Raw genomic sequence first — 25,287 nt, 5'->3', positions numbered from 1 at the left:
CCGCAGGAGATGGCTGCAGTCTGATGGCTGCTATGATGGAGGGCAGGTACTCCTTCCTTCCTGAGTCCTCTCAGGGCTCACCAGCTCTCCACTGTGCTGGCTGCAGTTGCTGACGACTGTGACCTCCTTTGTTTACTGACAGGGCAGGAAATATTCCACTTCTCCTATATCCTAGTAGTTTGACTGTAAATGCATGATTTAACATCTATTCCAAACCCCACGAGTGTGTATTCTTCCGTTTATCTCCCTGGTAACAGAGGCAGTCATTTATAAGCTAACCAGAATTAGAGAGGACTCTGCTCCCAACCTAAACCCAGATATTTCTCACCTCCCACCCAGAGTAGACTGTTTTACCACATTTTGGCAATAAATATTCAGCATTTTCCAAGGGAGTCTGGGATCATGAGAGAGATTTTTTTCTGACATGGAGCCAGGGAAGCTCACAATACCTCTTCAGAGCATAAAGACAAATGTTCCTCCAGGTTGCCCCGTGTTTGCTTTATGCTGTTTGTATCAGTCATCTACTGCCATGTAACAAACTGTTCCTGAAAAATGGAGTATTTCCTGCCATATCAGTAAACAGGGATGTCACCGTCGTCAGTGATTCTGGCTCTCCAAACGTGAATTCCTGAGCTCTAGAGGCTCTCAGGAGGCGGAATGAAGCCTGTATCATTGGCAGCCACCAGGTTGCAGCCACTCCCTACAGTGATCAGTGAGAACTATGGATGTGAAAAAAGCAGGATACTGGCCCCAGATAGCTGAGGTGCATATCAAAGGAATGAGGTCAGTGAGCTCAGACTCTTGAATCTTCCCATATATAGAAGAGCACTAAATTCCTTAACCTGAGATGTCTGGTTTTCTTAATACACAAGATACCTGTGATGTTCAGACTACCTGCCCTTCGTTGCAAACTTCTATATAACCTGCCTCCTCCCCATGCCTCCTTGGAGCAGTTCTCTCTGGGTTACTTGAGATGCTGCCTCCCGGGCTTGAAGTCCTGAAAATTCCCACTGAATAAAGCACAACTCTCAACTTTTAGGTTGTGATCATTTTTTAAGTTGACAGCTCCAAACAGCATCTAGAAACAACAGCAAGCACTATTTCACACAGGGTGTGTGGGTCAGGAACTTGAAGCAGCTTAGCTAGGAGAGTCTGGCTTGGGACTTGCAGTCGGGTTGCAATTGAGATGTTGGCCAAGGTGGCAGTAATCTGATATGTTTCCAACATGGCTGGCAAATTGGTAGGGGCCTCAGTTCTTCCTAAATTAACTGTAGGGGCTGTGTATGTCCTTACAACATGGAAGCTGGTTTCGCCCCAGCGGAAGTGATCCAAGAGAGAGAGGCAGAAGCTACATCTTTTATGACCTATAACCTCAGAAGTCACAAGCTATCATTTCTGCAAAATCTTATAGGTAACACGTCAGCCCTGCTGCAGGGAAGAGCCAGTTGTGACTCCTAGTTGGATCTGTTTCTTTGATTTGCTTTTCGTTACTTTATTATTATAATCATATGTAATGGCTTACTCTGGGGACCCCTGCCCCTCTGCCTGACTACAAATGCCTTTGTTCAGCTCACAGAGATAACTTGAACCAGCCCACCTGTGAATGGTGGCAGGAAAGAAATGAACACATCCCCTCCTGTGTTGCAAGATAAATGGCCTTTTTACTTTACTTCCTCACCTCCTAACATTTAGATCCAGATAAGATGGTTGTTTTGAGATATTAGTCTGCCATCTTCTCTGTCAGTTGGTTTTCCTAATGAAGTCGTATTCCTTGTTTCAACACCTCATCTCCAAGTTTATTGGCCTGTCATGCTGTGAGCAGAGAGAGCTTGGACTCTAATGTATTTAGTATGGGAATACGATTGCATAAGGATATAAATCCCAGGAGGCAAGGATCACTGCAGGCCATCTTAAAGGCTAGCTATCACATTCATCATGCCACTTTTTCCATTATATAGGAAACAAAAACCCCTCGTTTCCAACGTGGCTTTCCTACATGGTTGAAAAATTCATAGGGAGCTTCAGTTCTTCCTAAATTAACTATAGGGCTGTGTACGTCCTTACAACATGGCAGTTGGCTTCACCCCAGAGGGAATGATCCGAGAGAGTGAGGGCCTCTTTCTCTTGTGACCAATTTGGATTGGTATGTGACCATCATACCATTTATATTCCGTTTACACATTAACTTGTAAGATACTGTCAGTGTCAATAATTGCTAAAAGTCTGACCAATGATGGGCACAATGAAAAAAGAAATCTCTCTAGATAATCTGTGGCTGTGCGAGGCCAGGCAGTGTGCTTTTCCTGGCTCCAGGTTCTTTGATGCACTCCTCTGCTTACTGCTGCACAAGACCTACTACTCAGACTCAGAGCAAGAATTGAGATTCTGTTCTGAGAGGTAACTAACTGCTGAATAAAGTTGAGGAGAGACAAGGTCATATTTGGATTTTATTAGCTTCCTTCTGTTGTCAGTATACAGGATGGGTTGTTGTTGGGTTGGGAGAAAGAGCAATACTGGAGATGGGCCCATTGAAAGTCTGTTTCAGAGAGTCCCTTTATCACAGATAAAGTTTTACACTTGTTATAATTCCCAGCTCCTTCATTAACTAATTTGAAGCTCAGCACATTAATCTCACCTGAGCAATGGTATGTGCTGATTTAGTGTTTAAACACATGAGGAGGGTGGGGAACGAGAAGAAGGAAAGAAAGAAGGAAGGAAGGGAAGGAGGGAGGGAGGGGAGGAAAGAAAAAAGGGAAAAGAAAAAACTCTGTAGTATTTGCTCATTTCTGTGGCATCAATACTTTCACCATAGCCAATTTCAAACTACAAACATGATCTCACTGGACAAGGAGCTGGGAAGAGATGTGTACAACTGGCTAGTACCACCAGGCTCCTGCATGCACTGCTACCTTCAAGCTCTTTAAGCAGAAGCAGCCAGGAGCAGATTAGCAGGTCAGAACATGACCCAAAGTCCTCACTCACATGGCCAGCATGGGGGAAGACAGACTTCTTAGGCACCTGCTCACTCCAGAGGGGATCAGTCAGGAGCCAGGGTCCTCACTCTCTGCAGAAACATCCTGGTACTCAACTCCCAACCTGGACTATCCAGACCACAGAATTAGCCTAAGAGTAAGGACAAGAAAAAGGATATAGGCATAGGGGCAAAAAGTATTTTTAAATTTAAGTGAATTATCTGTATTCATTTACTGGTAGCTCGGCTGGTAAAGAATCTGCCTGCAATGCAGGAGACCCCAATTCAATTCTGGGGTCAGGAAGATCCCCTGCAGAAGGGATAGTCTACCCACTCCAGTATTCATGGTCTTCCCTGGTGGTTCAGATGGGAAAGAATCCGCATGCAATGCAGGAGACCTGGGTTCAATCCCTATCCCTGGGTTGGGAAGATCCCCTAGAGGAGAAAATGGTAGCCCACTCCAGTATTCTTGCCCGGAGAATCCCCATGGACAGATTGAGCCTGGCGGGCTACAGTCCGTGTGGTTGCAAAGAGTCAGACACGCCTGAGCGACTAAGCACAGCACACACACCCTTTCAAACTATTAAGAGTGAATTATGGAGCAAGGCCACGAGATATATAATGCAGTTACAGTGGTGGCTCAGACGGTAGAGCATCTGCCTACAATCTGGGAGACCCGGGCTCAGTCCCTGGGTCGGGAAGATCTCCTGGAGAAGGAAATGGCAACCCACTCCAGTATTCTTGCCTGGAAAATCCCATGGACAGAGGAGCCTGGTAGGCTACAGTCCATGGGGCCACAAAGAGTCAGACACGACTGAGTGACTTCACTTCACTTCTTCTCTTGATGAGAAACTGTTACCTTTTTCTATAAAGCATAACCCTGGAGACATGAATCTACATATATATTTTTTTAATAGAGGATTTAAGTGAACAAGGACCACTCAAAACCATGATTACTACATTATTACGAATAGGACCCAGTCACATTGGGTTTTTCACAGTGTGAAAATAAGAAAAAATTTCTTTCCTCATCCACCATCTCATTGTCTTCATCAAAATCTGCTGAAGCATTTGTTTTACACAACAGTGTGGAAAGCTGGCACATTTCCAAACAAAGTGAAAAAACGTAAATTCCCTGTTAATAGCAGATTTGTATATGAATACTAGGCAGGCCACAGTTGTGCTTTTCCCCGCAGAGTTCCACAGTCCTACCACGAGGTTTTAAAGGGCTCTGGCACGCTATGGCACTGACACAGAAACTTCCTGGCTAGAGGGTGGTGAGACACCCAGCTGGGTCAGGGAGGATGACTTTCTCCTAGAAAGGGTCTCCAGTGTGGGCGAGGGGAAGGAAAGGAGACAGCCCTTAGGCTAACCTGACAGTATGCTTCAGGATTGAAGTTACTGCTAATCAATGAAATGGGACAGCTAATTCAGATCCCTTGAGTCCTATGGTTCTGTCACTTTGATTTATATATCTTCTGCAAGGACTTTTCCTTTTTATTTTTTCCAGAGAAACTGACGCAAGCTCTTCAAATTCTCTCCTAAACATGAAATATTTTAGAGATCATTTTGACTGTAAGTTTTTATGCTTTTTTATAAAATTGAAGAGCTGTGAGATCAGGAGAGGTAGAGAAGGAAGCAAAGCGCAACAGCAGAGCTGACAAGCTACATGTTTCCACAAGATAAGTCTTAAGCAACGTTCTTAGTGGAACTAACACAAAAGCAATGATCTGACCTTCTCATTGCATCATATCAAGAGGTGCATGGTGTTGGTTTAACATTGTTGATAAATTTATTCACTTGGTTAAAGTTGCAACTGCCAAGTTGATCCATTGTTACTATTTTCCCCTCTGAAATTAGTAAGTTATTTGTAGAGCAGTATTTTGAGACTATGTAAATATCCTGTTTTTGTCAAACTTTCACCAATCAGTTTTAATTCCATTGATGTTTTCCCAACTCCATCTATTTTTCTATACTGATCATTTGGTATTTTACTGGAAAAAGCAACTTTTCTTTCTTCCCATTTCTATCAGTAGGGATGCACGGATTTTTGCTTTATTCAATAGATTCCATGTTATTTTGATGCTTAGATTGTCCCAGATTCAACCACCAGGAACCTCTTTAAACCAGTTCCTGTGTAATTTGCTAAGTCCCCATCCTTCTTCGAGCATTTTTTTGCAGAAGACGATGTGCTGGGCTCATCTTGCACTTTTCCTACCCCTGGACTGGAATCAGTTTTTTTCTCCAAAGAGCTCTGTGTAGGGTATATTTTTAAAAATTGGTCTTGGATAGTGATTGCAAGCCATCTATATTTTTCACTTCTGGTTAGTAAATCACTCTTGTGAATTTGGTTAGCATGAGGAGTTTCTCCAGCATTTCAGCCACCCTCAGGGAGTTTGTGCAACTTGGGGGCAGACTCCAGATTGTAGTGTAAGTATAATCAGCTATGGGGACGGCCAGCCTGAAATGGCTTCACACTTCTAGGGCAACATACAGCTCTGGCATCGAATGACTCATTAGAGCCATGGGTTCAGTGAGGCGTGCTTGTGAACACTAACACTGGGAGGCCAAAAACTAAATGCTCATTCCAGGTCCTGGAAATTCTGAGGTGACTTACCTATTAGGACCACTTTTCCTGGTAACCTTGAGTTCTGAAGAATGAAGAAGTGTTCTCCCACTTAACCGTTTGAGAACTCTCAATCTCCAAGAGCACAGATGACTGGAAAAGTCCACTGACGAGGCAAGTCTGGCCCATTTGACTTTATCTGTTGTTTTTCTGGGGAATGTTGAAATAGTCCAGTGAACTCCTAAGACCTCTCTTAGAAATGAAGGGTCTTGATGCTTCTGAAATAATAATGCCAAGTTTTCTGATTACAATTGCTATTCTACAGGGCTTAAAAAGGGACTGTGTCTTTTACAATTTGCACATATTTGAGAAACATTTCTCAAAATATTTCACCTTAAACCACTGATGAAAATGAGGACAGAAACAGAAACTTGTAAAAATACATCTTTTAATAAACATCAAGAAGTACAGTGCAGTTTTATCGAAGTTTTACACAGCAGTTTACAGCAAACATACTATCTATTATAGTGTATATTTATTTACAAGTAAAGTAAACTCAGGCATTTTTTCCTCCCATGGTTGGATAAACCAAAACTGGTGTATCATACTACATTTAAGGTTTTCCAAACTGTTTCCCAATCTTCTGTAAAAGGCCTTTAACATGAAGAGACTTGTAACAACAAAAGAAAGATATCCCATCACAATGACAGCCTGATGAATGCTCAAAAGTTATTTTAAAAAATTATAAATATATGGATTCCTTTGATGGCTTTGAAGAATAAGAATAGTTTCTGATAGCAAATCTGAAATATTAATGACAACAAGGAAAACAGCTGTTTCTTTTGCCAAATGAATCCATAATAAACACTAATTTGAGGCTACAGTTTATGAAAAGAATCCAAAAATGCTTGTAGTAAAAGTTCAACATTTTATATATATGGTCCCATGGACTAAAAACTGTCTAGAATATTAAAGGCTGGGTCTGCTTTTAACATTGTTTATAGAAAGAATGGTGGGATTCTTGACACTTCTGGACAAAGTCAGTGAGAATAGGGACATTAATTAGTTAGTAAAGGGGGAAATGAATATTAACCTCAAAATTCTACCTGCTGTTGTCTTGGAATGATCAAAACTCAGCTACATCCAAGAAGAGTAAAAAGAACTGAAGGAAATCAGAAGCTATCACTTAAAAACCAGAGTTTTGCATGCTTTCAACTGAAGGCATTTAAAAATTATACAACTGGATTTACTGCTATTTACATAAACCAGTGTTTGGAATTAGCAACGAAAGTACTGCTTTATACACAGAAGTACCAGAAGCATATTCAGATTTGCAAAAGAGGCACAGTAACATGTCGATCATGCAACTAGTTGTATGTGAAATTTGTAATGGGTGATAGAACAAATCCCCCATGAACACAGTACTGATGCGGAGCAAATTACATCAAATAAGTAAGCAGCTCAAATTCCTAAGGGTGAAGACCCAATATCCCTGAATCTCTAAGCATTCATCTCGGTGCTAACGTGGTTTCCTCTAAACATTATCCCATTAGAAGAGAGATTTTAAATACCTCTCCCTCTTTGACATGTCATCATATTTTTAGAGGTGAAAAGGGAACAATTGGTGGGTTTGTTTTTTTACCACTGTGGCCCATCCAATTCTCATGAATCTGATACCCTGTTATCACAGCATCAAGGCTAAGGTAGGTGCTCTAAAGGATCCAACAAACTGAATTTCTGGTTCCAAATATTTCTGGTATTTACAATAAGCCTGTCTGCCAGAAAGCCATGTCTTTGGGTGAAATGTACTCCAGGAACAGTGACTAAGAAGTGAAGACCAGCTGCCACGGAGGTCAGTTAACCATTTGATCTTCTATCTTGAAGTAAAATTTCTTAGTAGATGGGACGAGATCTCATACTTTCCATGTATCCTCTACAGCACCTAGTAATGTGCTGGGCAAAGATACACGCTCATAGAAATAATCGGTGATGGGGGCGGGAACTGAATCAAGAGTGAACATGGTCATGGGGAGGCCATGCCTCACCCCACCCATCACCCAAAAGGTAGTCACCCTGATGAGTCTCTGCTGTTGTCACCGAAGAACAGACGCTTGTCCCCTGCTACTATCTGAAGGAGAACTAACCACTCGGGCCTTTTTATTCCTTTCTCTTGGTCACTAAGAGATTCCATGTGGGCCTGAGTGCCACCTGGTTGATGATATCTGGAAGAAAAGTTTTTTTGCCTCAAAGGAAGCACCGATCTGTCACCTGGCACAGTTTAAATCTAATAATACAACTTATAGAACCATTAGCTTTTTAATTAGGTTAAATGTTATCCATACTAACAGATATTTTCAAGGTTAGGCTTATTCTCTCTGACATCACTTAAAATACATTTTATTTTTAAATATAGGCATGAGGTAGAAGATAAGAACTCACAAAAGAAAGTCATCTTCAAAATACCAAACTCTATTCAATACAATTAGCCCCGAGAAAGAAGTAAGAAAAGTTACAGCTTAAGCTGGTAGACTGGCTACTGATAAACCATTACCCTTACCTGAAAAAAAAAAAAAGCTTAATTTGAAATTGTCCCTTTCTTCCCACCAATTTAAGGAATTATAGAAAAAGGGCAATACACATTCTGACATTCTGAAATATTTCTAAGGATCGCATACAACAGCTCCTCTTAATAATCATTTTTTACTATGTGGCTCTAAATCACCTCAATTGAGACACAGGTCCTTTCTACCTAAATAACTGATCAGATATCAATATGAAGGTTAAAAATGCTTTCAGCACAAGAAGCAAGATAAAAGGAATGATTCACATTTAAAATATTGTACTTTTCATAAAAACTAGCAGCACTTCATCCTACCAAGACATATAGATTTGGCTTCATTGACTGATCAGGAACAGAGGAAAATGGATATAGGTCCAAAACAGCTCCTTCACGAGGGAAACGCGAGGCTACACGTTTTCTTTAACAACGATTTCTCCATTAGGTGGTGTGGGAAACAACTGGAATGTCGATTTCAATGGCAGAGAGGCGGGAACGGGCGGAATAGGGCTGTGAGTATGTATGCATACCGGGAGGATGGGAGTACAGTGGCTGCCAGAAAGGAGAAGGCAAGGACTTACAAGCACAGTACCAAATAAATAGTAGCAGGGCTGTCATAAACAAGCCCCCAGCACTAGCCACAGTGACATACACAGCATAGTCAAATGCAAAGACTGGCTCGAACTTCCTGTTCAGGTGGATGTTGTAAAAGATGACCCAGATGGACGGGGAGAGGCTCACAGTGCCTGCCAGGAAAAACAGCAGCCCGGCCACCAGATGGCAGCCCGCACTATTGACCAGGCACTTAGCCAGCTTGATGTTGGGCACGGAGGACCTGAAGGCCGTGTTACACATTCCGATCAGGCAGAGCAGCAGGGCGCCCATCGCGATCAGGATGCTGAGGGGCAGCGCAAACTGGAGGACCCGCAGGTCCAGCTGGTCCACGGAGGAGTACCAGGTAGCGTCGTACATCAGGCAGTCATGGCCCCCGTCGTAGCGGGCGCACTTCACCCACAGGCCTGTGTAGACGGTCAGGTTCTTCTCGTTTCTGTTGAACGTGATCAGTCGTAACTTCCTCCAGTTGGGAAGCAGCGTGCCCGCAAAGAGGCCTGCTACCGAGGCGATTCCACACAGGAAGGAGAGGACGGTGGCCGCGTGGACATCCCGACAGCCCATGGCAGGCAGGCAGGCGTGTGCAGTACCGCCAGTCAGACTGGGGGACACAGAAGAGGACAGATCATGAGGGGACCCCGGGAGAGCAGAGCAGGAAGGGTGGGCTGCCTGGAAACACAACCAGGGACGTGGAATCAAACGGGGATTCTGTCCCGTGTCTCCATGTGCAGTAGTAACGGGAATGAGCGCATGTGCTCATGACCGCAGAGCACTGGTATACACACACACCGCTGCTTACCACCGACTGGTCATATAGCAACCCAAGTCTTCACACATGAGCATTTTTCTACCCAGTGAATCAGAGGAACAACCAACATAATTCCAAATTCGCTTAACATAACATCTGAAATTCTCTGTTTTCAAAAATCACTCATTCAACACCCGCATATCAGGCACTTGGATGTGTCAGACACTCAAATGTGCAGGGTCACAGGACCATGCGCAAACCATCAACTCCAAACACAAATCCAGCCTCCGATGCTCACGCAGATGTGAAAGGAGACTAGCAGAACAGGCAAAGGTGTGGGGAAGAGGGCAGCAGGGCAGCTGAAGGCACACGCTGAGCTAGACAGCGTGAATTCAAATCCCTGCTTCCTCAGTTACTAGCCAAGTGACCCAAGTGACTTGGGATCAGCAACACTACTGTGCGCCTCATTTTGCTCATCTGCAAAATGCGGAGAGTAACAGTGCCTAACCCACAGGTTTTCTAAGTAGTCAATGAATGAATACGACACCAAGTGCTTAAAAGTGTATCTGGCGCCTTGGAAGTGCGATGTGAGTGTCAACTATTCTAAGCACTTGGTGATCAGCTCAGTGCTTGCCATCATGGAGCCATTCAAAGAACATCTGTGGCGTAAACGTTAAATAAGCAGCAGCAGACAGCTCATCCCTATGTACTGGGCTAGACTCCTCTCCAATGAGTCAGTCAAACCAAAAAGACAGAAAAAAGGCCCCTGACGTTATTCTGCTTCACCACTTCCTCACTGATTCACGATGACTGGCATGCTTTTCAGACTCAGCTATTGGTTATTGGTTATAATACTGACATACTACCATTGGTTAGACTACTATTACTGCTCATAAGATGAATGCAAAGGTTTCTGAAACGACAACCTGTCTCTACTAACGCTAGCAAGACCCTTCATCTCAAATTAAAAGGCTGGGCTCTTTATCTGTACATGACATATTATAAAAACCAGTACGTTATTCAGCTTTATTTCTTCAGGAGTTTGAAATTCTCTCTCCAAACACCACTCAAATGTATTTTTTCTACCTTCTATCATGTCTCCTGCAAGGCAACAGAACAGACTGCTTTAATTTACAATATATTTAGTCCAATGACAGAAACTGGGAATAATTTTAGTAGCAGAAAACATGTACGTGTACAATACTTATACACACACACATATGTAAGTGTACAATATAAAAATCAGTTTAAGTGATTTTTATATTGTAAAATATAAAAGTGACTATTTTTTAAAGTCCTCAAGTTAAGAATAACTAGTTTTAAGTTCTCCTGTTCTTAGTTTACTATTTGTTTATCATGTTGTCTTCTGTCAATATTACCAAAAGTAGTAATTGTTTTAAAAAAAAAATGTTATAGGTGAAAATACTTAGAGGAATTATGGTCATAATTTATTTTTTTTTCCTGCAAATTTTAAATGCCTGATTTTAGCAACCAACCAACCACCTGAGTCCAACGATGCAAACTCTGGTGCAGGTTTGAGGATGTTTACACTGGAAAATGCCACTAGTCTTGTCAGTCTCTAGAATCCAGCTTTCTGTTGGTTTCGGCTCATTTACCTTCTCCCCAGTACACTGACAGCAACTTGCACAGTGCCTGGCACACAAGTCATTTTAGGAATATCTGAATAAATAAATACTAGGCTCTGATCCAAGACCACAGTACCTTAAAAAGGTAGGCTCTTAATGGTATAGAACTGGACAAGGAAGTAGCCATTACTACACAATCATTCATTCGGCAGGGATTTACTATTCAGCACATGCAAAACACTATGTTAGGTCCTAGAGGCACACCCAGACCATAAAGATCTGTCTGGACTTTGCCCCAATATGTTAACCATCAGACTGAGGGAAAGAATATGCTGTTTTATCAAAACTCAAAGTGCTGATAATGAAACAGGTGTCTGATTACTACGTATCAAGTGATCATTGTTAGGTATCAACCAAAGTGACTCAATAAGATATACCAGTTCATAAAAATGAATAATTCAGGGTGAGAGAAAAACTGAGCAATGAAAAGAAAGACGATTTAATCATCATTTTGAAGATGTTAAAAAAAAAAGTTTTCCCTCAATTCCTTTCAAAGCTTCAGAACACCTTCAGATCACCACTGCTAAGTCCTAACCCAATCACAATTCCTTCCTGCTTTCAGAGGCAGGGGACAAATGCTTGGAGTATCAGTATAATTGAGTTTTCTTCATTCAAGCTCCCCTATACCCCTGACTCCTACAAATGGAATGAGAAACAAGATCAAAATCAATTTTATTACTAATAAATAAATTTCCGAAGTTATTAGCCTACAGACTATCAAGTGGCACTAATAAACAGAGCTGGATCAATATTTAGTATCTATTTCAATTTAACGTGTGTTCAAATTTATCCTGCATCAAATCAATCCCGGTATTGTATCAGTCCCCTGAATTTGCTTCTGCTCAAGCATACTTGCCTCAGATCCCAGAAACTAACTAAAAGTCCTATTTTTAGAGAGCCAACAAGTATACCTGGAGCGGCAAGCGGCCGAGAGGAGATACCCCACATCCAAGTTCAAGAGTGGCGGCCATGAGGAGATACCCCACATCCAAGCTAAAGAGCAGCGGCTGTGCTTTGCTGGAGCAGCCATGAAGAGATACCCCATGTCCAAGGTAAGAGAAACCCCAGTAAGATGGTAGGTGCTGAGAGAGGGCATCAGAGGGCAGACAGACTGAAACCACAATCAGAGAAAACTAACCAATCTAGTCACATGGACCACAGCTTGTCTAACTCAATGAAACTAAGCCATGCCGTCTGGAGCCACCCAAGAAGGACAGGTCATGGTGGAGAGGTCTGACAGAATGTGGTCCACTGGAGAAGGGAATGGCAAACCACTTCAGTATTCTTGCCTTGAGAACCCCATGAACAGCATGAAAAGGCAAAAAGATAGGACACTGAAAGATGAACTCCCCGGGTCGGTAGGTGCCCAATATGCTACTGGAGATCAGTGGATAAATAACTCCAGAGAGAATGAAGAGACAGAAGCAAAGCAAAAACACCACCAGTTGTGGATGTGACTGGTGACAGAAGCAAGGACTGATGCTGTAAAGAGCAATATTGCCTAGGAACCTGGAATGTTAGGTCCATGAATCAAGGCAAATTGGAAGTTGTCGAACAGGAGATGGCAAGAGTGAACATTGACATTCTAGGAATCAGCGAACTAAGATGGAATGGAATGGGTGAATTTAACTCAGATGACCATTATATCTACTACCGTGGGCAAGAATCCCTTAGAAGACATGAAGTAGCCATCATAGTCAACAAAAGAGTCCAAAAGGCAGTACTTGGATGCAATCTCAAAAACAACAAAATGATCTCTGTTCACTTCTAAGGCAAATAATTCAATATCTCAGTAATCCAAGTCTATGTCCCGACCAGTAACACTGAAGCAGCTGAAGTTGGACGGGTCTATGAAGACTTACAAGACCTTTTAGAACTAACACCCAAAAAAGATGTCCTTTTCATTATAGGGGAAGTCAAGAAGCACCTGGAGTAACAGGCCTTGGAGTACAGAATGAAGCGGGACAAAGGCTAATAGAGTTTTGCCAAGAGAACACACTGGTCATAGCAAACACCCTCTTCCAACAACACAAGAGAAGACTCTACACATGGACATCACCAGATGGTAAACCCCGAAATCAGACTGATTATATTCTTTGCAGCCAAAGATGGAGAAGCTCTATACAGTCAGCAAAAACAAGACCAGGAGCTGACTGTGGCTCAGATCATGAACTCCTTATTGCCAAATTCAGACTTAAATTGAAGAAAGTAGGGAAAACCACTAGATCACTCAGATATGACCTAAATCAAATCCTTTATGATTATACAGTGGAAGTGAGAAATTGATTTAAGGGACCAGTTCTGATAGACAGAGTGCCTGATGAACTATGAACGGAGGTTAGTGATACTGTACAGGAGGCAGAGATTGAGACCATCCCCAAGAACTGTAAAAAAGCAAAATGGTTGTCTGAGGAGGCCTTACAAATAGCTGTGAAAAGAAGAGAAGTGAAAAGCAAAGGAGAAAAGGAAAGATATATCCATTTGAATGCAGAGTTCCAAATAACAACAAGGAGAGATAAGAAAGCCTTCCTCAGCGATCAGTGCAAAGAATAGAGGAAAACAATGGAATGGGAAAGACTAGAGATCTTTTCAACAAAATTAGAGATATCAAAGGAACATTTCATGCAAAGATGGGTTCCATACAGGATAGAAATGGTATGGACCTAACAGAAGCAGAAGATATTAAGAAGAGGTGGCAAGAATACACAGAAGAACTGTACAAAAAAGATCTTCATGACCCAGATAATCACGATGGTGTGATCACTCACCCAGAGCCAGACATCCTGGAATGTGAAGTCAAGTGGGCCTCAGGAAGCATCACTATCAACAAAGCTAGTGGAGGTGATAGAATTCCAGTTGAGCTATTTCAAATCCTAAAAGATGATGCTATGAAAGTGCTGCACTCAATATGCCAGCAAATTTAGAAAACTCAGCAGTGGCCACAGGACTGGAAAAGGTCAGTTTTCATTCCAATCCCAAAGAAAGGCAATGCCAAAGAATGTTCAAACTACCGCACAATTGCACTCATCTCACAGGCTAGCAAAGGCTCAAAATTCTCCAAGCCAGGCTTCAGCAATACATGAACTGTGAACTTCCAGATGCTCAAGCTGGATTTAGAAAAGGCAGAGGAACCAGAGATGAAATTGCCAACATCTGTTGGATCATCAAAAAAGCAAGAGAATTCCAGAAAAACATCTATTTCTGATTCATTGACTATGCCAAAGCCTTTGACTGTGTGGATCACAATAGACTGTGGAAAATTCTGAAAGAGACGGGAATACCAGACCACCTGACCTGCCTCTTGAGAAATCTGTATGCAGGTCAGGAAGCAACAGTCAGAACTGGACATGGAACAATAGATGGTTCCAAATAGGAAAAGCAGTCCGTCAAGGCTGTATATTGTCACTCTGCTTATTTAACTTATATGCAGAGTACATCATGAGAAACACTGGGTTGGAAGAAGCACAAGCTGGAATCCAGATTGCAGGAAGAAATATCAGTAATCTCAGATATGCAGATGATACCACCCTTATGGCAGAAAGTGAAGAAGAACTAAAGATCCTCTTGATGAAAGTGAAAGAGGAGAGTGAAAAAGTTGGCTTAAAACTCAACATTCAGAAAACTAAGCTCATGGCATCTGGTCCCATCACTTCATGGCAAATAGATGGGGAAACAGTGAAAACAGTGGCTGACTTTATTTTTTGGGGGGCTCCAAAATAACTGCAGATGATGACTGCAGCCATGAAATTAAAAGATGCTTGCTCCTTGGAAGGAAAGTTATGACCAACCTAGACAACATATTAAAAAGCAGAGACATTACTTTGCCAACAAAGGTACGTCTAGTCAAGGCTATGGTTTTTCCAGTAGTCATGTATGGATGTGAGAGTGGACTATAAAGAAAGCTGAGCATTGAAGAAATGATGTTTTTGAACTGTGGTGTTGGAGAAGACTCTTGAGAGTCCCTTGGACAGCAAGGAGATCAAACCAGTCAGTCCTAAAGGAAATCAGTCCTGAATATTCATTAGAAAGACTGATGCTGAAGCTGAAACTCCAGTACTTTGGCCACCTGATACGAAGAGCTGACTCATTTGAAAAGACCCTGATGCTGGGAAAGATTGAGGGCAGGAGGAGAAAGGGACGACAGAGGATAAGATGTTTGGATGGGATCACCAACTCAATGGACATGAGTTTGCATAAACTCTGGGAGTTGGTGATGGACAGGGAGGCCTGGCGTGCTGCAGTCCACCGGGTCGCAAAGTGTCAGACAGGACTGAGTGACTGAACTGAACTGAACAAGTATACCATGGCATTTTTCAGAAGAGAAATATTATGAACCTCAATTTAACTGAATTTCAATCTCGGTGCTGGAATTAATGTCCTCACTCTTTGTAACCTTCTTTGGCAGCTTTACATTTTATACCCTTCTCTTAACTCTAACTATGTGTGATTTGATAGAAAGTAGTATATCCCACTAGAGGTATGAAGTAACATCTTATAGGGACAGTGAGAGAAGGAATATGTTCAGTGATTTAAAACTGAAAGATATGCCGACTCTTGGAGCTCTACCACTTAATTTTAAACCATGCATCATTTTTTAAAATGCAAATCTGATCATTTCACTGCATTTCTTAGCATTCAATAGCTTTCTATTAATAGTTTCCTCAGAATAAAGTTTCCAAAGTTTCAAATCTTTCCGACAATTTCCAAAGGTTTACTTCCCACCATCTGGCTCCTGCCAGATTCTTAGCCCCCTTATTGACTCAGTTTCCTACCTTACATATTAGTCTACGTAGCCATAATGCTTTTCTTTTTAACTTTTCAAATTTTGTTTTTCAATGTGGGCTTTTTCTCATGCTGTTTTCCCTCCTAGAACTTTCTTAATCCCATCCTATTCTTTGCTTAGCTGACATGTACTTATCTTTCTAGTTTCCAGGGAGGCTGGACCTAAACCTCCCCTCTCCTCTCTGACCCTTCCCCTTTCCCCGTCCCTAGTTACACGCTCTGGTTGCACCTTTGTATTTTTTCTTTGATAGCAGTGAATTTGCTTATATTCTCTGTTCAGTGTTTATCCTTCTCACCAGACTGTAAATTCCAGGAGGACAGAGAGCCTTCTGTTTTATTCACTGTGTCCAACACTGGCACATAGAAGGCATTCAATTTGTTTAATGAATGAACAAAAAAACAAATGGAAGGTTCATATGAGTATGGTGAGGACACAGACAGTTATAAATTTGCTCCAGGATTAGTTCCATTCATTACATTCATGCATACTCTGTGTTCTGAAGCCTCCAAACTGCTTCTAGAATGTGCCCCTGCTTTCCACTCTTTACTGGTCAAAGTCTCTCTCATTTTCAAAAATGAAGTTCATTTTCTTTCCCCAGAAAGTTCCCAAGAAAGATGAGGCCATTCCCAGGTTATTTATATGCAGCCTCTGCTTCTAGAAACACAAATATAAGTTTAGTGACGCTGGTTAATTCCCACCATGGTAAGGCAATCAATTATGACAGTTGATTCTCGTGTTTTCAACTTAATAGGTATGTTACATATAGGATGTGCCTCTTGCCATTAAGACTGGTTCATATATCAAATTAATGTTTGCTTATCAAAGTTAAACAATTTTTTAATACTTGTATTTCTATTTCCTTTTTAAAATATTTCTCCCAATGAGGAAAAGAAACAAACATCTTTTTGCCATATGAAAGCCCCCTTTTAGCGACTGCAGCAGATGTGCAAGGCTAAGAATACGCTTGAACAACCTGATGAGCACACACGAACACTAGCTGGGCGACAAGCCCTGAGCTGAGTTGTATATACAGATGTGTGGGCTTGCTGTTTCCATCTGGGAGGCAGCGTGGTATTGTAGCCCAGGCGACCCAAGACTCAAACACCAGTCACAAACCACCATTTGCAAACTGGGCAAGTCACCTATGCCCTCTGCATCTCAAATTTCTCAAATGCCCCCCAAGACAGTTGTGAGATCATAAACAGTAAAACCCTTGGTAAAACAGAATAGGGTGAGAAATTTAAGTCTGACGATTATTGGTAGCTTTACTTGAGAGCATTCTCTTTGAGAACAGCTACTGACCAATCAGATGAGGCCTCTGTCTGAAACACCCACTGCACATCTGACTGCTCCACAATGACTTGCAGAGGAGATGGTACACAATTAAAGGTTATCAAAGATGTTTCAAATAAAAATATTTTTCAAAAGAACATCTTTCCTGTGGTTTTGAATGAAGTTCAAAGAAGTCTGGAGCAGAAATAGTGGCTAAGAGCTTTAAGAATTCCCAGATCCATTACTGTATTTTTTTCAGGGACAATTCTAAGGAATAGCTACCTGAGAACACATCTGTAATAGCAGCTACATTAATCCTCAGTAGTAACACTAGCAGTCCCTTCTACCTCAGAAGGTACCGTCTCCCTTAGAAGGGTTTTCTTAGAAACTGTAGATCATCAACATAGCACCTGGAATGGAAGTCTGTCCTATAGCTTTATTTTGTTAAAATAAAAAAGTGTCATATATATGGAAGTAAAAGGAAGAAATAAAATCAAGGGATGTACTTACTCTTTGAGGTACTTGAAGGTTCCAAAACAACTTTACTCAACTTAGAAGAAATATATGCACATCTGAACACAGCCAAGATGACCTGGACCTAAAGAAACAGGAAAAATACTCCAAATTAATATGTACTTCTTTAAAAACTCAATTTTAATTCATATGGAATTAGGAAAAATAATTACCAACCATCTAAAATCAAAGAAATCTTAAGCCAAAAAAGGTGGGCAGTAAGTTTAAAAAAAAAAAAAGGTAGTTTATTCTTAAATTCACACAATATCTATTTGTGAGCTACAGAAGAAAAAATTAACTCTCATTTTGTGACTTAAGAAGATAGGAAAAATAAGGATGAAAATCACTGTTTTGGAAATTTTTTCATGACTACAGTGAAAGAAGAAGGAGGTCTGATGAAACACTATCTAATTAGTGTCTTGGCATAAAACACATTCCTGAGGTTTCTTCCTCAGTTTTACTCCTTTTAAAAGGATACTGACAACAAAACTAATCAAAGTTGCTTTGTACCATGCCCCCTAAAACTTGCAACTAGAATTTCTTTTCAGTTTATAGTTCCACCAACAGCTTAACCTACCATTTACATGTTTTCATATATCTTTCTTAAGCATCAACAACTTCCTCTTCAAACACTAGGGTGAGAAGGAAAACTTGTAACGCCTAAGAGCTTCCTGGTTTAAGGCGTGTCTATATACATATATACTGCTAGCCCTACAACGATCACAAAGTAGAATGATGTTCCCAACAGTCTGCAGGAAAGGGGTTTCAACCAGACTTTCTTTTTCTTTTCTAAATATATGTCTGGTTGGTTTCAGTCACAGTTGCTTACTTACTCCAAAGTTAAGTTTTCACAATATAAAACACACAATAGGATCTCTGAGCTATCCTTTTAAAGTCAGGTCACCAAGTCTGGCCTTCTAACGTCACGACTGGCCCCTTGCAAAGCCTGTAACATAGAACTTGGGCTTCAGAAAAAAGCAAAGCAGGCTTCCAGAGAAGCTCGCCTCCCCCTGACCCTCTCTGCACTCCCTTTGAGCTGTGTCCTCAGGCGCATCAGAGCTGGTAGAAAGACAGAGGAGGTTAAAAATAAAAAAGACACAGAGCTTTCCTGATTAGAGCCAATGGAAAGAGACCGCAACAGTGACTATGAACGCTCTCAGAACAAGCTCATCCCCGCACCACTAAGTGGGTTTGAACAGAGAGCAGGTCATCATTACACAACCAGCATGAGCTAGTGATTCAAAAATAGCAACCAGCACCTCCACAGCACACACCTGGCCAGCCAAGCCCCTAGCCCTGGCCAGACACCTCGACATTGTCATAGTACTGGGTCCAAACTAATTTTGAGAGCTTCGTCAAACACCTCCTCATTCAGCGTTCACGTCCACAAAGGTGGTCAGCACTTTCCAATGCTGAGTGACTCTCCTCGTTGAAGCAACCTTACACAAAATCCTCAACTACTTATGCAAAAGACCCAGAAACCAGACATTCTTGCCCACACCTACCTGTTTCTCACATCCAGGGCATTTTCCCTCGCCCACACTGAGGAGCCTCTCGGAGCGTCTCCCTCTCGGCGTCCCCGGAAGTGCGTTCCCAGAGAGCCGCTCCGAAGGCTTCTGGGACTCGTAGTCAGGTTCCCTAAACCGGAATGCCCTGGACGACTGGCGGACTACAATTCCCAAAATCCACTGAGGCGGCAGTCCCAGGCAATATCCTGCGACCACCTCCCGCCTTTCTGCTCTGCTTCCCACCTCCCCCATTCCTTTAACACCTTAACCTCCGTTCAGATTTGGGTTATAGGTCTACAAAACAGGTAGAGGAAACAGAGCTAAAAATAATTTTAAGTTGGGTACCCAAATAAATATTTCCCACTAAGTGATTTATTTACCACTTTCAGTGAGGGGCGGGGGGAGTGGGGGTGGTCAGAGTGTTCTTTATTTGCTTTCAAACTTTTTATTTTGTTTTGGCGTATAGCCCCCAAACTCCCCTCCCATCCAGGCTGCCACATAACATTAAGCAGAGTTCCATGTACTATAGAGTAGGTCCTTGTTTATTCATTTTCATTATAGCAGTGTGTACATGTCCATCCCAAGTATATCATTTTTTTTCCCACCTGCTGTTTCTCAAGTAACTTTACTTCAAAACAATGGGGTATGCCATTGAGGCATATTTGGGGGTGACCTGCCCAGGGCAGATGCTGAAGTGTCATGATCACACACATAAATGCAGATAGAGTAAGTGTGGCAAATGTTGGTAACTGTTAAACCTAGAGAGAGTTAAGTATGCAGGTGTTCACTGTACTATTAAAATTCTCTGTACTTTTGAAAATTTTCAAAATAAAAAGTTTGAGGAAAAGCATCATAGTTGTAAATGAAAGTAAAGGATGGCATCCATTCCTATTCCACTTTGCCCCTGTATGACCTTGGGCAAAGTAAGGAACCTGTTTGTACCTCAGGATCTCATCTCTAATGATAATATATTTATATAAAAACTACAGTGAAGATTAAATGAGTTGCTATACACAGAAAAATTTGCAATAGTGTCTAGCACACAATAAGGACTGTACATATTTGCTATTACCATCTGACATTTTTCTGCCTCTTTAGTAACAACAGGACTATTTATTAATTATGGAGAAAGCTACTCTCTGTGCGCTGTTACCACTTTCTCATCTGCCACACTGCTTCAGAAAATGCAAGATACTTTAAAGCCAGAAGCAATCTGATCCCAAAGCCAGGCCAAGAGATGTAGCAGTGAGAAAGAGGGCAGCATTAGATAGTAAAGAAACTCTGGGCACAGAAAGTCTCTGGGCTGCAGGCCAACTCTGGTAAGAGCAGACGGGCGAAAACAATATGACACAGGATTCTTTGCTCTGAACTTCAGTTCTCTAATGTATAAAATGGAATTGAATCAGGTAATTGTGTACAAAATCATTTTATATTTTGTCCCCAATCGTTGGTGATTAGCTAAATCTGGTTAGCAGACTCTAGCCGGGATGTATACGTAGCTGATAGCAATTTTTTTAAAGCTACAAACAGAAGGGAAGACAACTCTGTTTCTAGACTTATTAATCAAGTTCAGGTCTATGGTTAGCTTGCCTTTGGGACAGAAAAGATGAGATACTTACATGCCCCAGTGTTAGGGCAAACACACTGACTAAAACCGCCCAGTCTGGCCAGGCACTACAGTGAATATTTGCATAAGTTATTTTATGACAGGAGGTCCTGGTAAGGAAAACAGAACTAACAAGCCACCATCAACCAGAAGAAGTCGGGAAAAGATGAAAGGAGATGCCACGTGTCCTACCACCTCCCAGAATCCTCCTTGCTGAAATCCGTCTTGGCTGAACAATGCGTGTAGCACAGGGAGGACCCTGAGTCAGAATCATTGGCCAGAGACAGCCCAGAAACTAGGCCCATCGCCCACTGTAACACCCGAGGCTGGGAGCCTTGTGGCAGAGCAGCTCCTCTGGGCTCCCTTGCCCTGCCACCCTCCGCCCTGGCACCCCTTTCTAATAAAGTCTCTTGCTTTGTCAGCACATGCGTCTCCTCAGACAGTTCATTTCTGAGTGTTAGACAAGAACCCACTCTCAGGCCCTGGAAGGGGCCCCCTTTTCCTACAACATATTCACATTTTTGCTGGCCTATCTAATACATAGTCTTCTAGTGTAGATGATTAAATGAGCTGGGAAGCAGCGTGAACGCTATTCATTATGTTTGTTTATTGTGCAAGGAAATGCCCTCATCGGAAATGCAATTAGAGTGAAGCATACAAAACATCAGACAGGGTGTGGAGTTGGAAGTAAGGAACTAATCTTTTCATAACTGCACAGATGGTAAACTCTCCTAGATAACTATTTACTGTGCATGCTTTGTGCTCAGTGGCATCCAACTCTGCGACCCTGGAGTTGAGCCCACCAGACTCCTCTGTCCATGGGATTCTCCAGGAAAGAATACTGGAGTGGGTTGTCATTCCCTTCTCCAAGGGATCTTCCCGACTCAGGGATCAAACCTGGGTCTCCTGCATTGAAGGTGGATTCTTTACCATCTGAGCCGCCAGGGAAGCCCACGTATTTATTAGCTCTTACCCAAAGCTGTGTCTGCCAGTGTCTTCAGGCGCCTGCTTCCCCACTTCAGTCCCCAGTCCCCTGAGGAAGGCTATTTGCAGTCCTGTAGTTACCAGTTAATGTCTGAAAAATTACCCAAGGGGAAAGACTGGCATAGCTCGGAGGTACTGTGGCAATCCTGATGGGCAGCATTTGTCTTTATTTTTTCCTATTGCATGAGAAAACTGTTAAATGAGGGAAAGCGTACTGTGGAGGTGGCATGAGTGAATGTCTTTTGAGAATTATACTACTTTCAGTTCAGTTCAGTTCAGTCACTCAATCGTGTCTGACTCTTTGCGACCCCATGGACTGCAGCATACCAGGCTTCCCTGTCCATCACCAACTACCAGAGCTTGCTCAACCTCAAGTCCATCGAGTTGGTGATACCATCCAAACAACTCATCCTCTGTCGTCCCCTTCTCCTCCTGCCTTCAATCTTTCCCAGCACTAGGGTCTTTTCCAATGAGTCAGTCACATCAGGTGGCCAAAGTATTGGGCTTTCAGCATCAGTCCTTCCAATGAATATTCAGGACTGATTTCCTTTAGGACTGACTGGTTGGATCTCCTTGCTGTCCAAGGGACTCTCAAGAGTCTTCTCCAACACCACAGTTCAAAGGCATCAGTTCTTTGGCACTCAGCTTTCTTTATGGTCCAACTCTCATATCCATACATGACTACTGGAGAAACCATAGCTATGATTAGATGAACCTTCATTGGCAAGGTAATGTCTCTGCTTTTCAATATGCTGTCTAGGTTGGTCATAGCTTTTCTTCCAAGGAACGAGCATCTTTTAATTTCATGGCTGCAGTCACCATCTGCAGTGATTTTGGAGCCCAAAAAAATAAAGTCTGTCACTGTTTCCCCATCTATTTACCATGAAGTGATGGGACCAGATGCCATGGTCTTTGTTTTCTGAGTTTTAAGCCAACTTTTTCACTCTCCTCTTTCACTTTCATCAAGAGGCTCTTTAGTTCTTTGCTTTCTGCCATAAGGGTGGTGTCATCTGCATATCTGAGGTTATTGATATTTCTCCTGGCAATCTTGGTTCCAGCTTGTGCTTCATCTAGTCCAGCATTTCTCATGATGTACTCTGCATATAAGTTAAATAAGCAGGGTGACAATATACAGCCCTGATGGACTCCTTTCCCAATTTGGAACCAGTCTGTTGTTCCATGTCCAGTTCTAACTGTTGCTTCTTGACCTGCACACAGATTTCTCAGGAGGCAGATAAGGTGGTCTGGTATTCCCATCTCTTTCAGAATTTTCCACAGTCTGTTATGATCCACACAGTCAAAGGCTTTGGCATAGTCAATAAAACAGAAGTAGATGTTTTTTCTGGAACTCATTCGCTTTTTTGATGATTCAATGGATGTTAGCAATTTAATCTCTGGTTCCTCTGCCTTTTCTAAATTCAGCTTGAACATCTGGAAGTTCATGGTTCATGTACTGTTGAAGCCTGACTTGGAGAATTTTGAGCATTACTTTGCTAGCCTGTGAGATGAGTGCAATTGTGCAGTAGTTTGAGCACTCTTTGGCATTGCCTTTCTTTGGGATTGGAATGAAAACTGACTTTTCCAGTCCTATGGCCACTGCTGAGTTGTCCAAATTTGCTAACATATTGAGTGAAGCACTTTCATAGCATCATCTTTTAGGATTTGAAATAGCTCAACTGGAATTCCATCACCTCTACTAGCTTTGTTCATAGCAATGCTTCCTAAGGCCCACTTGACTTCGCATTCCAGATGTCTGGTTCTAGATGAATGATTAAACCATCATGGTTATCTGGGCCATGAAGATCTTTTCTGTATAGTTCTCCTGTGTATTCTTGCCACCTCTTCTTAATATCTTCTGCCTCTTTACTTTTTTACTACTTTAACGATGTGTTTTGCTTAAACAACTCTTCAGAAATTCTTCTTCATCTTTTAGATGTTAAAGGAAAAATACATAAATAAATTTCATAATTTTTTAGAACATTAACATCTGTGGGGCCCATTAGAAGTGTTAGGTACAGTGCTGGGGGTTAGGGCTCTGAGGAAGGAGCTCCTCCACCCAGGAAGACTGAAGTTTAGTGTTTGTTGGGTGCCTGTTGTTTTTTGGTTGCTAAGTTGTGTCTGATTCTTTGCAACCCCATGAACTGTAGCCCCCTAGGCTCTTCTGCTCATGGGATTGCCCAGGCAAGAATATTAGAGTGGGTTGACATATCCTTCTCCAGGGGACCTTCCCAACCAAGGGATCAACCCCCCATCTCCTGTCTCGACAGGCAGACTCTCCACCACTAAGCCACCAGGGAAGCCTTGTGGGTGCCTGCTGTGTTTCATTTGGATGTATTAGGACTCCCCCCCAACCTTTTGTGACTTCTGAAGTCTGAATATATCTAGAAAGGTCTTCCTCTATCCAATGTCATACAAGAGTCATTCCAAGTTTTCCTGTTATCATTTTGTAGTATGTTTTGATTCTGTTACACCTATAAATCTTTTACCATGTTAGGAATTTAACATGTTACCAACTGGATTTCCCTGGTGGCTCAGATGGTAAAGGGTCTGCCTGCAATTTGGGAAAACTGAGTTCGATCCCTGGATCCCCTGGAGAAGGAAATGGCAACCCATTCCAGTATTGTTGCCTGGGAAATCCCATGGACAGAGAAGCATAGAGGGCTACAGTCCATAGGATCAAGAAGAATCAGACATGACTGAGTGACTACACTTTCATTTTCTTTCTTTCCTGTCACCAACTGAGAAGTATGAACGGAATGTTCTTTTCTTAATGACAAGGTAATTGTTCCAAGCCATTTGTTTTCCCCTCTCCTTTTTAAAATGCCACATTTATCATGTAAATGCTATGTTTTGATGTAGATATTAATCTATTTCTAAATATCAAAAATAGAATTTTTTGTTTGTTCCATTGATCTGTCAGTGTTCCAGGGCCACACAACTTAAATCTTATATCTGTGTCACTAACAACTCTGGGAAACCAGTCCATTGTGTGGGTCTTTTTCCTCCCACCAGAAGAAATACTCCAACACCAGTTGGGCGTCCTATGAATCAAGTCTGACATGGAGATCATGTCAGACCCCACAGGTCCCACAAGACTACCCCCTCATTTAGCTCCCCCCAGTCACAATCCTCGGAGAAGGCAATGGCACCCCACTCCAGTACTCTTGCCTGGAAAATCCCATGGATGGAGGAACCTGGTAGGCTGCAGTCCATGGGGTCGTGAAGAGTCTGACATGACTGAGCGACTTCACTTTCACTTTTCACTTTCATGCACTGGAGAAGGAAATGGCAACCCACCCCAGTGTTCTTGCCTGGAGAATCTCAGGGACGGGGAGCCTGGTGGGCTGCCGTCTATGGGGCTGCACAGAGTCGGACACAACTGAAGTGACTTAGCAGCAGCGGCAGTAGCAGTCACAATCCTATCCTTCTGATCAACGGGCTGTAAATTGGGGTGCCATGATCCCCTCTTTGGATTTGAATATTTTGCCAGAGCTGCTCACAGAACTCAAGAGAAACATTTT

The 25,287-nt window shown here is 42.2% G+C and overlaps 1 protein-coding gene across 1 annotated transcript; it reads right to left on the bottom strand.

Annotated features, from left to right (window-relative positions):
• Positions 1–5,968: 5,968 nt before the first annotated feature.
• On the bottom strand, positions 5,969–19,271 carry CLDN12 (claudin 12). Its single transcript, XM_043462553.1, has 3 exons — positions 19,174–19,271; positions 17,666–17,753; positions 5,969–9,307 (listed from the first exon to the last, which is right to left on the bottom strand). The coding sequence occupies exon 3, from the start codon at positions 9,268–9,270 to the stop codon at positions 8,536–8,538; it is 735 nt and encodes a 244-aa protein (XP_043318488.1). The 5' UTR covers positions 9,271–9,307; positions 17,666–17,753; positions 19,174–19,271; the 3' UTR covers positions 5,969–8,535.
• Between the last annotated feature and the right edge of the window lie 6,016 nt (positions 19,272–25,287).

Source organism: Cervus canadensis, chromosome 3, assembly GCF_019320065.1.
Source record: "Cervus canadensis isolate Bull #8, Minnesota chromosome 3, ASM1932006v1, whole genome shotgun sequence".
NCBI classification, from domain to species: Eukaryota; Metazoa; Chordata; class Mammalia; order Artiodactyla; family Cervidae; genus Cervus; species Cervus canadensis.
This window is presented reverse-complemented; position numbering and strand designations above follow the sequence as displayed.